This window comes from Spinacia oleracea, chromosome 6 (assembly GCF_020520425.1).
Source record: "Spinacia oleracea cultivar Varoflay chromosome 6, BTI_SOV_V1, whole genome shotgun sequence".
Classification (NCBI taxonomy): domain Eukaryota; kingdom Viridiplantae; phylum Streptophyta; class Magnoliopsida; order Caryophyllales; family Amaranthaceae; genus Spinacia; species Spinacia oleracea.
Genome location: NC_079492.1, coordinates 150,377,636 through 150,392,886, shown reverse-complemented (window position 1 = coordinate 150,392,886; position 15,251 = coordinate 150,377,636). Strand labels below are relative to the sequence as shown.

General features: G+C 36.1%; 2 protein-coding genes across 3 annotated transcripts; one reads left to right on the top strand and one right to left on the bottom strand.

The window, feature by feature from the left end:
• Positions 1–1,014: 1,014 nt before the first annotated feature.
• LOC110801338 (deoxyuridine 5'-triphosphate nucleotidohydrolase) lies at positions 1,015–2,963 on the top strand. The gene is made up of 3 exons (XM_022006689.2): positions 1,015–1,340; positions 1,436–1,527; positions 2,541–2,963. The coding sequence occupies exons 1-3, from the start codon at positions 1,054–1,056 to the stop codon at positions 2,783–2,785; spliced, it is 624 nt and encodes a 207-aa protein (XP_021862381.1). The 5' UTR covers positions 1,015–1,053; the 3' UTR covers positions 2,786–2,963.
• Positions 2,964–3,464: 501 nt separating this feature from the next.
• Positions 3,465–13,436, bottom strand: LOC110801368 (glucose-6-phosphate isomerase, cytosolic-like). Of its 2 annotated transcripts, none has more exons than XM_056833383.1 (24): positions 13,207–13,436; positions 13,006–13,059; positions 12,841–12,917; positions 12,592–12,673; positions 12,453–12,500; positions 12,129–12,284; positions 11,948–12,044; positions 11,786–11,828; positions 10,897–10,964; positions 10,726–10,810; positions 10,356–10,404; positions 9,561–9,633; positions 9,429–9,489; positions 9,273–9,339; positions 8,843–8,899; positions 8,681–8,734; positions 8,432–8,560; positions 7,911–7,974; positions 7,708–7,781; positions 7,223–7,276; positions 7,062–7,130; positions 6,423–6,512; positions 6,070–6,177; positions 3,465–3,782 (listed from the first exon to the last, which is right to left on the bottom strand). In XM_056833383.1, the coding sequence occupies exons 2-24, from the start codon at positions 13,054–13,056 to the stop codon at positions 3,738–3,740; spliced, it is 1,701 nt and encodes a 566-aa protein (XP_056689361.1). In that variant the 5' UTR covers positions 13,057–13,059; positions 13,207–13,436; the 3' UTR covers positions 3,465–3,737. The 2 variants fall into 2 exon arrangements, with proteins under 2 accessions (XP_056689361.1, NP_001413400.1); NM_001426471.1 differs by having other exon boundaries at positions 3,531–3,782; positions 13,203–13,296.
• Between the last annotated feature and the right edge of the window lie 1,815 nt (positions 13,437–15,251).

The window sequence follows — 15,251 nt, the reverse complement described above, 5'->3', positions numbered from 1 at the left end:
TTACTATGTGTTCTTTAGATTTGATCTAGTGGCCTATTTGGATATGAGGATTTCATTTCAAATGATGGAATTGGCCCAATTCCATTGTTTGGGAATATAAAGAATTTGGAATTGAATTTGGTCCAATACCATATACTTCCTAAAAGCAGCCCAAAATGAGAATTTAAAAATTCTTTTTAAAACCCTGTCGTTTCAAATTCTAGCTATCACCTTCTTTAGTTTCTTTCCTTCCATGATAATACTGAACAAAATAGAAGACTTCAAATTCTCTCTCCTCTGCTGCTCACTTTTTTTTTTTTTGAAAGCTCAAATTCTCTCTCCTCTGCTGCTCACTTACCTACAATTTACCTTTGATAGTGGGTCGTTCACATACCGAAAAATACGGTGGAAGAGGCCATTAATTTGAGCTTGAAAGAGAGGCGTCACCGGAGCAGATCGAGGAAGACAACCATAACATTTTTGTTCTTGTGTTGAAGAGAGAGAAAATGTGAGAATGAGTTGGAAGTGACGAAGGAGATTGAATAAGATGATTGAGGGATGATTTTTGATTGATTTTTTTAGGTGAGAATGAGTTTTTTATATTTAATTCTTCTATCACCTCGGGTATCAAATATAAAAAGATCCAAGACCTCAATTTTTGTTTGAATTTTACTTTTAAGTGCGATTATGTAAAATTTGGATTTAGTTTTCATATTTATTGCATGAAAATATTTAGGAATTGTTTAAAATCAAAAATATCTCTTCCTAAACAACTTAGGCGATTTGAAAGGATGGATTTAAAATTCTTGTTTTTCCCAAACAAATGATTTGGAATTGAATGCCAGAATTTGAAATTAAGGAATTGAAATTCATCATTTGAAATGAAATACTCATATCCAAATACTACCTAATTGTATATGTTTTTTTTTACATCATATTATATGGGTTTGAAATATATATTATTTTATTCAATATTTAGAACAATATATTCATTTAAAACGGGTTGCTTATTGAGCACAATGGACCCGTTTAATAAACCACAAAGTGTAGTACTTTTCCTGAATAAACAGAAAAATGGCGGGAAACATTGGCGCCATTCGTTGGAATTCAGTTCCCCAAATCCAAACCCTATTTAAACCACTAAACCCTCTTCCCAGCAATCGAAGCTTCACTAAAAAACACCAGACCATAAAAATGGCGGAAAACAACCAAACCCCAGAAATCAATGAACCTTCAACCAAAATCCAAAAGCTTCAACCCCATGAAAATGGCGACTTCTTCTTCAAGGTCAAGAAGCTCTCAGAGAAGGCTGTAATCCCTTCAAGAGGTTCCCCTCTCTCTGCTGGTTACGATCTCTCCAGGTTTCTCTCTTCTCTAGAACTGAAGTTAGTACCATTACTTTGAAATCCCTTTATTTTGTTTTGTAAATCTGGGTAATTATTGTATGGTTTTGCAGTGCGGTTGATGTGAAGGTGCCTGGTAGAGGTAAAGCTCTGGTTCCTACTGATTTGAGTATTGCTGTTCCTCAAGGAACCTACGCCAGAGTTGGTATGTTTTCACTTTCTAACTTATATCTTTAGTTTTCTTTGAAGCATTTTGTCGAACATATTGTGTGCATTCATGAACATCAAAAACTTTTCTGTTAGGATGTTCATTTCAACTTCTACCTGATGTTGTTATAAAACCCAATTCAAATCACATTTTGATTGATTATGGGTACCATATTTGAAACCCAGTTGGGGAGTTGTATTGTGTTGTTAAATCTTGGTAGAAAATTTCTTTAGCATTACTTGTTCAAAGATCAAATCCATCCCAATTTAATTGATTTTGTACACAAACGATTCAACTATGATGTCAATCTGATGTTTCCAGAAAATACACGTGTTAATTTGATTGAAATTTTCTTTTTTCTTAGAAGCATTTCGTCAACATATTGTGTTATGTTAGAATGTTCATTTCAACTTCTATTCACCTAATGTAGCAATAAAACCCAATTCAAATCACATTTTGTTTGATTATGGGTACATATTTGAATCTCGGTTGGGGATTTGTATTCTGTTGTCAAATCTTGGTAAAAAAAATATTTGGCATTACTTGTTTAAAGATCAAATCTATCCCAATTTAGTCAATTATTGTATACAAACGATCCAACTATGATGTCAATTTGATGTTTCCAGAAAATACACATGTTAATTTGATTGAAGAAACCATGTTTGTTCTTTTTATTTGAAGCATTTCGTATTGGGTGCATTGATGAACATCAAAATTCTTCTATTATGATATTCATTTCAACTTTTATTCACCTGATTTGTAATAAAACCCAATTCAAATCACATTTTGTTTGATTACGGGGTACATATTTGAATCTCAGCTGGGGATTTGTATTGTGTTGTTTCAAATCTTGGTAGATAGTATTATGATTGAAGCAAATTTCTTTTAGCATTTCTTGTTCAAAGATCAAATCCATCCCAATTTAATCGATTATTGTACATTTGTAAACAAACAATTCAACTATGATGTCAATTTTTCTGAAACTCGTTTGAACTCTGTAATATCCGCAGCACCAAGATCAGGACTAGCATGGAAACACTCCATTGATGTGGGAGCAGGAGTGATAGATGCAGATTACAGAGGACCAGTTGGTGTGATTTTGTTTAATCACTCTGATGTTGATTTCGAGGTCAAAGTAGGTGATCGTATTGCACAGTTGATCATTGAGAAGATCATAACTCCAGATGTTTTTGAGGTTGAAGATTTGGACTCTACTGTCAGAGGTGCTGGTGGGTTTGGTTCTACTGGTGTTTGAACAAATGAACAAACTTTGGGAGTTTGCTTAGGTTAATTGTAGTACTAATTAACTATCTTAATGGCAAGATGGAAATTACTGTACTAGTAAATGCTATTGTCCATTTTGCATATAGTAGAACTTCTTATGTATTTTGACATTGATATGCTAGTAATGAAATTTATGGCTGTTTAGTTCAGTGTTCTGATTCTTCTGAAGTTTCAAATATCAACTGTCACCATAATTTTGGATTCAGAGTTATGTACTATACTACTATTTCCTGTGTTTCATCATCGACAACCACTATTTCCGGTGTGCTGCTAGCTGTTTGGCTGCCTAGACCTGATCAACTACAGCTGCCCTGCTGGCCTGACCAAACCCAGCCCGAAAAGGTGTGGGTTTGGGCATCCTCAAATACACATTTTAGACCAAAGTTCGATCTTGGCCTGAAAGCCCGCTTTGGCCCAAAAAAACGTATTAAATTTATGGGTTTGGGCATGAATTTTTGTGGTAAAGCCCAACCCGGCCTAATTTTGGTCACCTCTACTGCCTATTGGCTGAGAAATGAACATTACTTGTCACAAGATTCATACAAGTCCTGAATGGAATACTTCAGGTTTGATTCACCAGTGTCTGATGTTGATGAATCTAGTGCAATAATTTTGCTCATAAAATTGTGCATGTTATTCAGTTAACAGAATGAAAGAAGTGAAATATACTTCATAACTCTGTTTTCATATGTTATTCAGTCAACAGAATGAAAGAAGTGAAATATACTTCAGAACTTTGTTTTCATGTAACGAAATATACTAATCTTTTGTTGTCTATTATTACACATATTTGGCAAAATTGACAAAGGATCAAAACCAAAACAGCTGGGTTTGTCATTATTCTAGTTGGTTAAGAGCTAAAGAGTTCTTGTTGGTGCTCTGAAAAACGCAGCAAAACCATGTTTGAAGGAAACGAGCTGCACCTATGGCAACTTGGTTGGAAGCTCAGCAGGGACATCAGAAGTCTCCTGTAAAAATATGTGCATGTTAGGATCTGAATTCTCAAATTATAAGCTGAAAAGATAGATTAAGAACTAAGGTCCTCAACAAGAAACACAAGGCTTAAAACCATGCTTTACATTGCCTTTCTATATCTCAATCACTGAGATGTTATAAAATGAAATCATGCCATCCATCCACCCTTTCTTTTTCCCCGTAAATACCTTGAAGATGCTTATGCAACATTGTGAAGTGTCAAAATGTGGTTTATGCACCCACAAGTTTTAAATGAGCATATAGTAAATTTAAAGAATATATTGTTCATACGTAAAGAACTTAAATGAACATATAGTTTAAATCCAAAGAACATAAAATAAAATGTTTCACTTGTACGTATTCATTGAAACCATTCTCCATGTTCATTAGGTATTCAATGGATGTTCATCGGGGTGCACAGTGAGCATTGTGCACCCGGGTGTATAATCCAAATTGCGGTGTAGTGTAATGCCAAAAGCAACAACTTGTACTAGCTTTGTAAAAAGTAGTACAACATAATCTGGAACAGAAGAGAGAGCGCAAATTCCAGGAAAAGAACAGCCAACAAATTGCTAAATAATCCCACAACCGATGCAACTGTGCTTAGGCTGTTTCACACAGCAAGGACTTTGTAGTTTTTACCATATGGCACCATTCTGAAGTAATGAAGTGAAAAGGAAAGGAAAGGAAAGGGAAGGAAAATGAAGATGAGGCATGAGAGGCAATAATTGGTGAAGTATCCTCAAGTAATTGTCAGTCCTCAGACTTTGATCATCCACAAGGATGAGTTAGTGTGATCAGTGATTCTGTTCTAGGGTTAGTCTAATTTCCTTTCCTTCAGTAAAAATAGAAAGAAATGAATCGCCAAGTTGGAGGACCTTTGCCCTCCCATTTCTTTTTCCATATTTTTTTTCTTTCTTTGTGTGTAGTGCCAAGTTATTTTAGTCTCCTATCTCTTCATCCAGAAAGCAGACCTTAATATTTTGAAATTTGACCTTTGCAACAAGGACATTTCTTGTCCAAATCCAATGAGCAATCGGTAATAGTGACTGACAAACAGTGTCTAATCTTTTTTGGCATATGACACAGATCGCAGGCATATTATCCTTCCTAGCCTCCTGCTTTCTCGTCTTTCTATGCCCTCTTCTACTTTCCTAGACCTTACGTGCAGTGTGCATTATCCCAGCCCGATCCATTTAATTCCAGCCCGGCCCGGCCCTGTCCATTAAGATTGATAATGAAGCCCAGCCCTGCCCAGTCCATTCAAACTTGGGCCCGGCCCAATGAACAGGTCTGGTGTGCATAATGCTGCATTGTTTTAAACCATCTCAACTACCTCGTTTCCAATCTACTCCACTTTCAGGATCACTCATGTAACATTTTCTATTCTGCTGACTGAATCAGATGTCCTCCCTCAACGTCACACTGCAAGACACGTCTGCTTCTACAGTCATGCTATATTACTTCTTAAGGCATTCTTGGGGTGCGGGGAGTGTAATAAGGGGTAATAAAAGTCGACCTAAAGAAAAGGAAGATGAATATAGGTGGTTGTAACTTGTAAGTAGGAGGGGAAACTGTTATCCTTATCTGGTGGTAATTGTTATCCTACGTAGTAAAGATGGCTGTGGACCGGGCCAGCCCGAGGCTCGACCTGACCGGCAAGAAAAAAAAAGCTCCGCTTGGCCCGGCACAAACACGAAGCTGTGGGCCAGGCCTAGGCCGCATTTTTTGGGGAAACGCACGACTCGACGCGGCACGACAAAACACGCTAAATTTAGTAAAATTAGGCTTGGGCACCACGGCCTGTGAGCCTGGGCCGGGTTTGGGCCCCATTTTGAACTTTTCAGCCCAGTCCGGTACGGCTCGATGCAGAGTGGGTTTCGTGAGGCCCAACCCACAGCCATCTTTACTACGTAGTAGATCCCGAGTCTGCTAACTGCCCAACTGCTACCCCCCATTATCAGGGTAATAATCTCCCCGTCTCTCCCTCTTTCTAATAGCACCACTAGCTTATTTCTTTATCACCATCTCATCCTCTTTAGCATCAAATTCATTCACATATAGTTCTTAGTTTGACTTATATTACCCCCTTAATAGATTACCTCAATCCAAGCGTGCCTTTAAGGATAACGGTGAAACAAGGTATTTCTCGATTCTCTCATACTTAATCAATGACATATGCCAACAATGTTTGGAGAGGAATGAGAACAATTTATTCGCATGTATCAGTACCAAACAGGAATCCTACTAGGCAAATTAGCTGCATTTTATTTGATATACCTGTAAATACTTTGCCATCACTGTTGTAGTACTGAAATTAAAGCCCTTGACAGCTTCTCCATTAGTACGAGATGCATGAAGCTGTTTCCTAACCTGATTTGCCAGTGACTGCATTGAAATAGAAAGACGATACTCAGAATTATAAAGGGTATTATTGTCTATTAGTTCAAACTCTATTAGACGATACTGAGAATTATAAGGGTATTATAGTCTATTAATGGGAAGAAGAGAGCTCGAAAAGCAATCAGTTCAAACTCTAAGACCCGAACAAAAAATGAGAAAGATCTCACAAAGTTTACTTCTGAAATTTACCAATACAATGGCCTAACTAATGTCTTACACGAGTAGTTTACCTTTCCTAGCTCAACTCCCCATTGGTCAAAAGAATTGATACCCCATACGAAACCTTCAACCGCAACTCTATGCTCATAGATGGCCAGCAACTGTAAGATAAACAACAGCCAATCATGAGATTGTGCGACATTTGTGCTTAAAATATGCCAATGGGTTATCCATAGACAAATTGATTACTGATCACAAAATCACGCAAGCTTTAAAATACCACCTTTTATGTTGATATTTTGACATTTACCACCTTTTACGTTTCATGTTTTTGTATTTAACACCTTATAAAATGTAACGTCATATTCACCACTTTAATTTTGTGAAGTGTTTTAAATTCACCACCCCTTAACCGTTTTCATCAATTTTCGGTCCATGAGAACCCTATTTAACTAACTTTTTTAATTGGAAACATAATGAAAGATGAGGAAAATTAAAGAAGTTGGTTAAGTGGAGTTCACATGGACGAAAAATCAGATGAAATCCGTTCAAAAGTGGTGAATGCGAAACTTTTCATAAAATTAAGGCAGTAAATATGAAATTACATTTTTTAAGGTGGTCAATACAAAAATATGAAACTTAAAAGGTGGTAAATATGAAAAAATCCTTTAAAAAAAATATGAATCTTGAAAGAAGTAGGGTCCTCAAACCTGTCCAACATTATATGCAGTCAAAGATGGAAGCAGAAGGCTCAGAGAAGGACGGTTTCCGGTGAAGGTCTGTACAGGAAGAATGACAATCAATTATCAAATGAGATATGCAGAAAAGTCACTACCTCAAGAGATTAAAAAGACATGTGCAGAAAAGTCACCTTGTGTGGGACAAGATGGGGAGATATGTTCTCCTTCTGCAACTCTTCTTGGGTCTAAAGAAATTGAAACAATGTTTACAATACTGTGTAAGAAAAAGAAAACAAGAGCACACTGCAACATTCTAACTATGAATGACACCTCTATTACCCGGACTCTTCATTTTACCTCAAATACCCGTGTCGGATCTTCGACACCTGGTCATGGGTATGGACACTTCACTTTGGACCAAAATCATGCAACTTTGTAACAAAATAGGCGTGTCGGACACTAGCACGCATACCCGTGTCCGACATGGGTATCCGAGTCCGGGTAACGTAGAATGACATAGCTTCAATAAAATGTATGATAATTTACTACTACAAATCAATCCAAGTAAAAAGCATGAGTAATGAAATTGAACAAATAGAATCCCAGAGAAGATATTTAAGTTAGAAGTTATGGGAAGTGTGGCCAAGAGAACATCTAATTTACAATACAAACCAACCTTTCCATAAGCTAGTGCATCTGGCTGTGCAAAGAAGTTAGACATGAGCTCATCGTGATTGCTCACTACTTCACCTGAAAAAGAAAAACTAACCTTCCGTTAATGACGGCGAAAGCCGCAGCATAATGCTACATCCAACTCTTGGATGGGTTGGAAAGCTCAATAGTGCAGTTAAAAGAAGATATTCAAAAGGGTAAGGGTACCTTTGAGATATACAGGTTGCTGACTTTTTGCAATTCCAATAAAATCACAGGGGATAACACGTCCCTGAAATAATTATATCAGAAGTCTCAGAAACATGGCTTAGTATGGTAGTAAAAGGTTTTGTCAATGAGCTCTATTATATAAAAGTCAAGTAAAAAGAAGACAAGGGCAAGAAAACAAAAGTATATTCAATCATAAAGCAGAGCATATTAAGAAAAAGTATATCCATCAACAAAGAAGATTTTTTGTTGGAACACCAAAGAACAAAAGCCAATGTTAATGTCTTTATCATCCACACACCTCATAACCATCCTTATTTACCAAGGCAAGCATAGACACACAATTCCATTAAAAATCACATTTCCTGAGAAAGTCGACAAGAGTATGAACTGAACAAGGGAGCACAAAAAGGCATAATAAATATGAACATAAGAGGGGGGGGGGGGGACCTACAATTTTCATGAAAGTTCGATTGAACTTACACTACTAAAAAATATAATATAAACTATATAAGATTGACCTGATGAATTAGCTGATAAAAGCTGTGTTGTCCATTTGTTCCAGGTTCACCAAAGTCAATTTCACCAGCCTCAAAAGGAAGCACCACACCATCTATTGAGACACCCTTTCCATTACTTTCCATGCTAACCTATGATCAGGCCACCTCAAGAGTGTTAATCGAAGGCAAAATTTGCAGCACGAGGAGAGAGAAATACTGATAAAGTAGATAAATTCATTGCTACTATGTGGATGGAAGTAATATACATGCCTGTTGAATATGAGGAGCAAATTTTTCCAGTGCTTGGCAATATGGTAATATGGCCTGAATGATTTAGAATATGGAATTATCAGTCAAGTTTTCCATTACTGAAACAGTTACCAAAAACCCAATCACGACATGTTGTACTTCTAGTACACATTGAACACTTACTCTTGCCGGATGTCCAAGAAATGAAACATTCCAAAGGCTCAACAAACCTAAAAGAACCTGAAACGCATAATAATAGCATCAAAATATAGCAATTATTAAAAAAAAGATTCATGCCTAGAACTTTGCTGCGTGACACATTATGCCAAAAATAGCATGGCCTGTGGGAAAAGGGCAAATGTTGAATGAGTACAGCAATATACCAATTAACCAAGCCTTTTAGAGCACATGAATCACCCAATTGCATCAAGCGCCCCCAATACTATTAGTAAATTGGTATTACCTAAGTCGTGGTACACGGAACGGATTTGGGAGCATAATTCGCGACCTAATTTTGTTAAACTAGTCTTAAAAGCATATCATGTATCACGTACCAATTCGTAGATTTTGGGTTGAGCTTAGTTAACACTGGTATGAGAAATCAATAGCTTACCGGTAAGTTTTTCTCTAAGGGTGCAGAGTGGAAATGTTGATCAATGCTTGAAGCTCCCTTCAGAAACCTTGAAGCCAAAGATCAGAAGGTATTTAATTATAAAGCAATGTATATGAAAATTATCTAATCATATAAAAAACGAGCAACGTAACATACTTCTCAACAATAGGAAACCCGTACTGAAGAGACAAAGGCAAAACCCCAACTGCACTACATACTGAAAGAAGAAATTCATCATTAGAAAGCTTATATGAATAACCTTACTCTTCAAATATCAAGTAAACTTACCACTATATCTGCCTCCAACCCAGTCCCAGAATGCAAAAGCATTTTTAGGATCAATGCCAAATTTTTCAACAAGCTGCATTTAAGGAAAAACCACATTATGAGTGGGAAGAATCCGACAGATTAGACTCCCTTTCATTATTCATTAAGTGTAAGACTGTTCAAGTTTCCTGAATCTTATGGTTCATACTTCATACCCCTAACAAATTATGATGAATTTACTAAATGCAATTATTTTGGATATGCATGCTTAGTTGCTGACACCTATATGTCAGTCCAGTTCGAAACTACCCAATCTTCCCAATAACCTTCCATCACATTTGAATAAGGTTTCCAAATTTGATAAACTAAGTCTTGAGATTCAATGTGTGTGGAAGAGATGTCACTCTAGGTAGACTTGAAGTCGCCTTATCTCAATAACATTCAACACTTACTCAGTTCCTGTACCCATGCACGGGGACTGTAATTCTTCTTGTTGCACACACTTTTCATAGTTCCTTTTCTGGTATTTCTCTCAGACACAAGACTAACTTAGACCTCAAAAATCAAAATATCTCCTTCTGACTAAAAACTATTCTTCATTTAGAAAACATTGTGAATTAACAAGCATGGACTCAGTTTCAGAGATTCGAGATTCAGGAGTGTAATAACGGAGTTACATCCAATCCAAACAAACAAAACACCAACGAAATCAAAATAATGATTATTATCCGTAACTTAAGGCAAGAAAATGAATAAAAAATAAATATATGGAGTATTTTATCGCTTAAAGCCTAATTTTGAAAGAGATGACATCACCGTGAGATTAGTGCTAACGGCCACCATATGCTTTGCAACTGCTGCAGGCCTGCAATAACAGCACAACAATATCAGACCATGGGAAACAAATTTTAGACCTGCGAATTCAGCAGAAAGAATGGTCCACTAATCTGACATCATTTTGCAGTATAAGTAGTAGTACCACTAAAATATCTGAAAATACACGGATAGCAGAATTCGCAAGTGTTGGGTGCCTTTTCCAGGGCACCACAAAGAAACGAGAACGCATTTCTATTACATATGCATAGGGTAACCTATATCTTGCAAACTGCTCCAGATTAATCCGCAATTGATTTTCAGAATCTAGTTTATAAAACCCAATTGCAATATGAACTGAGCATTCACTAACCCAAGTGCAGAGGAAATCCATTCTCTCAGTGTCCGAGCATTCAACATGGTTTCAGCAGTCGTGAAAGTCTTTGATACCACAACAACTAGATTATCAAATGAAAAATCAGTATATCAACAGATAAATTGCCAGTAGCAAGACTAGAGAAGCATAAATTTTCATAACACTTGCCTAGCGTAGTCTCAGGGTTCAATCCAGAGATATTTTTTGCAACGTCAATTGGATCAACATTTGCCAGACTGCAGCATAAGAAATCAAAGGACACATCAGGCCCCACAACAGCAAAAGTTACATGAGAAAGAATGTTGGACCGTTATATAAACTAGTAATAACAACTTAAAATCCACTTCATACATCTTACGCAGAAAAGTTTTCAACCATATTATCCAAATAATTTTTTGCATTCCCATCACAAACAGCCTGTGCCTTTAGATTTTCTCAAGAACTCAGTGGTTGCTAGACTAGATATATGCTTATAATGACAGACTAGATAGATGCTCATCATAACGAACATTGTGGCCTCATTATCTGCTTCATTATACTTAACTTCAACTTAGAATAGCACATGCAACAACTTTACAAGAATCTTGAACAGGGCGAAAGAGAGGTATCAACCTTTTTCCAATAAAAAGGGAGAATTTTCCCTAAGGGCAATACTGAAACTTTTTTCTAACACAAAGCCTCTGAAGGTCTATCATGTAGGACGTGCAGTCAATCAGCCATCTTGAGACATCAAGATACTCTTGAAGACTGAATCGACAACAAGCCCAATTTTTCCTTGGACATTAACCTTAATCCTTCTCTGCAACTTTTAAAACAAACAGTTCTAAAGGTCTATCATTCAGGAATTGCAGTCAATCAGCCATCTAGGGACATCAATATGCACTTGACACGACATGAAGCCCAATTTTTCCTTGGACATTAACCTTAATCCCATAATCTTTTCTTTATATAGGTTACACGCATATGTATGTATGATACAAGAATGTCCAATAAAAATGATTTCTGTTTTGTGCGTCTTGTTGAATAGCAACACAAATACATAAATTTGCAGACTTACAAACGTAGTTGACGTCCTTTTGCACATTCGGCAGCCTCGGATTCTACACTTGTCTCAAACCGAAGTGAAAGAAAGCGTGAGATAAATGTGGGTTACTAGTCAGGAAAAAAAGTTCAATGAACCATTAAGGAAAGTTAACACGGGGTCCCTGCATGTTCCAACCTGTTTGGAGAGCTGTGTGCACAAAGAGAGGTCCTAAGAAGCTCCCTCCAATACCAACAGCAACAACATTTGTCAGTGGTTTCCCTGTGACTCCGACCTAAAAAATACAGATTCTTGTCAAATCAAAGTTATCAATCAAACAAACATCAAAAGCCAAGGGAAAGGAAAAAGAGAGTGTTACCCAAGAACCACTTCGGATTTTCTCAGAAAAGTCCCGAATTTTATCTAGAACTTGCCACACATCAGGGACTACGTTTTTCCCATCACCGTTTATTACTGCATCTCTCGATGCACGAAGAGCAACGTGGAGAACAGACCTATTCTCGGTGCTATTGATCTGATGGCATGTTATGCATAGAAATGATTGAATTAGAAAAAAACTCGTGTTCCTTCACTTAACAGGAAAGTAGAACTTTCCAAAGCTATTAAAAAGATATGATTCTTGCGAAAACCTAAGAATTAATTAACTATGTTCAAATAATATCATGATCATAATTGAACTTACATGTTCTCCATTGAACATTTGATTAATCTTATCTTTGAGATGGGAAGCCTGCCGAATAACAATAATATTCGGTTAAACATAAGACTCGGAAATTTATCATACTTACAAACTAATTATCCAACAAAATGACTTAACTCACCTCTGCAAGCTGAAATAGTTTACTCATGGTGTCATGAGTTGCATTCTGCCGGGAGTAATCCAACAGCAAACCATCAAATTCACTTCACCAATAATAACAACAAGAACAAAAGAACATCATAAACTAATTAACAATAAAATCCAAGCTAGATGATTTACATACTTCTATAATTAATTAACTAATTAGAATCAAAATCTCAATGTTTTTTGTCAATTCTAAGTAAGAAAAAATTGAGTGTGATGAACATACACCATCATGGATTTGCATCTGTCAGCATCACTCATCAAATCACGAAGATGGGTCTTCTTAATTTCCGCAACGTGGGTCTACAAATATTAATTTTTTAAAGCAATTAATCACAAACAAAATTAATTGTAATCAGCTGGAAAAGGTATGTAATTTAATGATAATTACCTTCAAGTTTTGCCAAGAATCAGTGTCACATATAAGCGTAGATGGTGCCATAATCTGCATTTGATTTACACAAATTCGATCAAATCAGCAAACCCAGTATTTTTTTAATTCATAAATTTATACAAATCTAACGCAATTTATTCCAGATTAATTCCAGATTATGGAAAAGGGAAAATAATCAGAAAGAGAGCACTTACATACAGTTACAGAAAGTGGCGAATGGAGAAGTTTTTTGGATTAGGAATTTATGGGATTAACGAGTGATGGAGAAGAAATTGCGAGGAGGAAGAAGAAGAAGAAGAAGAAGAAGAAGAAGAAGAAGATGAATAACAGAAGGTGTTTCAACGCATGACAACGGCCTTAAAATATGGTAATACGTGGATTTCTGTCAATTGATGTGTGCTTTGTCTGATCGGCGCTTCTTGTTAGATGTCTTCATGATGTGGTGGCTTCCGACAGAAATATTTTTTGAAAAAAAAATTAAAAAAAATATGAAAAAAAATAAAAATTTATGAACAAAAGTTAAAAATTTATGGTAAGCAAATAATAGCGGGGTATGGTAAGTAGGGATGTTATTGGGCCGGACATGACACGATATTCAAATAAGATATCGAGTAGTTGAGTAAGAGGTTTAGTCGTTTAGGTGAGTGGTGGCCTGATGGCAATGTCGGAGCCAGCTACGCCAGAGGGCAAGAGCTAAAGAAGAGGCGCGGTATGTCAAGGGAGGGAGGCCGACCACTCGATTTTGTAAAGAAAGAACGTTTATATATGCCTATATTTATTAGAAAAATAAATTAAGACGAACTAAATAATTGTTTACTAACATGTCGACATCCCAGTTAAAAAATGTCAACACCCCGGTTTAAAAATCCTGGCTCTGCCACTGCCTGATGGTTATGTTTGGGGCATTATGTTGTTAGGGGATATGAGCTGTATGGCACTAGACATGTTCTGATACGATCAACCTCATACCCCTCAACTTGATGGCGCTACGCAATGTGAAGTCAGTTTGTTGTATCCAATTGGTGCATGAAAGCGCATTATGGTGCTATTTTTGCCATGATTATACTAAATCAAAAATAAGAAATTAATTAGTGGAAAGACTAGCATATTAATTAGTGAATAGTGATATCGACTGGTGATTCATGAGTGAATATAAACATCATTAATCAAATGAAATGTGGGTACACGATTAGTCAAACTTTCTCTTGTACTAAGAGTAGATCCTCACTCGCCTCGATTTGAATTAATTATCGAATAAAATTCTGCAACGTACCATTGGCATACTTAAGAATTCAAACTTGGTACAATAACGTCTTATATTACTTCTAAGCAATTAATGTGTCCCATTAATTATGTAACATGAAAATAACCCCGAAATTGACTTTGATACCAATCAAATAATGAATCTAGTTATATTAACATTTGAGTTTATCGATATCGAATAATGCGTGTCGCTGGATATAAGTCACATATTGATACACACATTTCTATTTTGGGTAATAATTACTTTGGCGGTCTTATTGTTTATTTCCCGCTTAATTTTTCCACCGCTAAATTTGTGATTGTGGATATGGTTATTTCGCCATTAAAATGGTGCACATAACAAGACTTAAATCTAGACAAATTGGTAATAGTATTTGTTGTTTAATTTATTACAAATTTTACGGTATAAACAATCAACTCCTAGTTATTTCTTAATTATACTCTGTATTTCTTTTGTTTTAAAAAAATACTTCTAAAGTAAAAGGAAGAAAAACAAAAATTCTTATTAGGAATGTCTTTCAGTTCTTCATACGACTAAAACAATCACGAAAATCCGAACCACTATTAAAAACTTAAAGATTTTTAAAAGCCAATTGGTATGTATGATTGATCGATAGTTTGATACTAAATGTTTAACCACTTGTTTACTCGCCATGCTAAATAATTTTGATACACGTGTCATATATTTGTTTTTCTTTCCGACCTGAACCTTGCATGCATTATGACGCATCTCATTCAGAAGAATCTAATGATGCTTGTCGCTTGGGTGAATGTCATATATCAGTGTACTAACTTTTACACAATGATTAACGGTCTTATTGTTATTTCCCGCGTGATTTTTAGCGCTAAGTTTGTGATTATCGGAAAAAACTTTGTCTACCCACCACTTATAGAGAGTAGTGGTAGTAGAATCCATGTCAGCTTTATTAATTGTTTTTTTTTTTAATGTTCTATTAGTAGTGAGTTGCCTACCCAGTGGG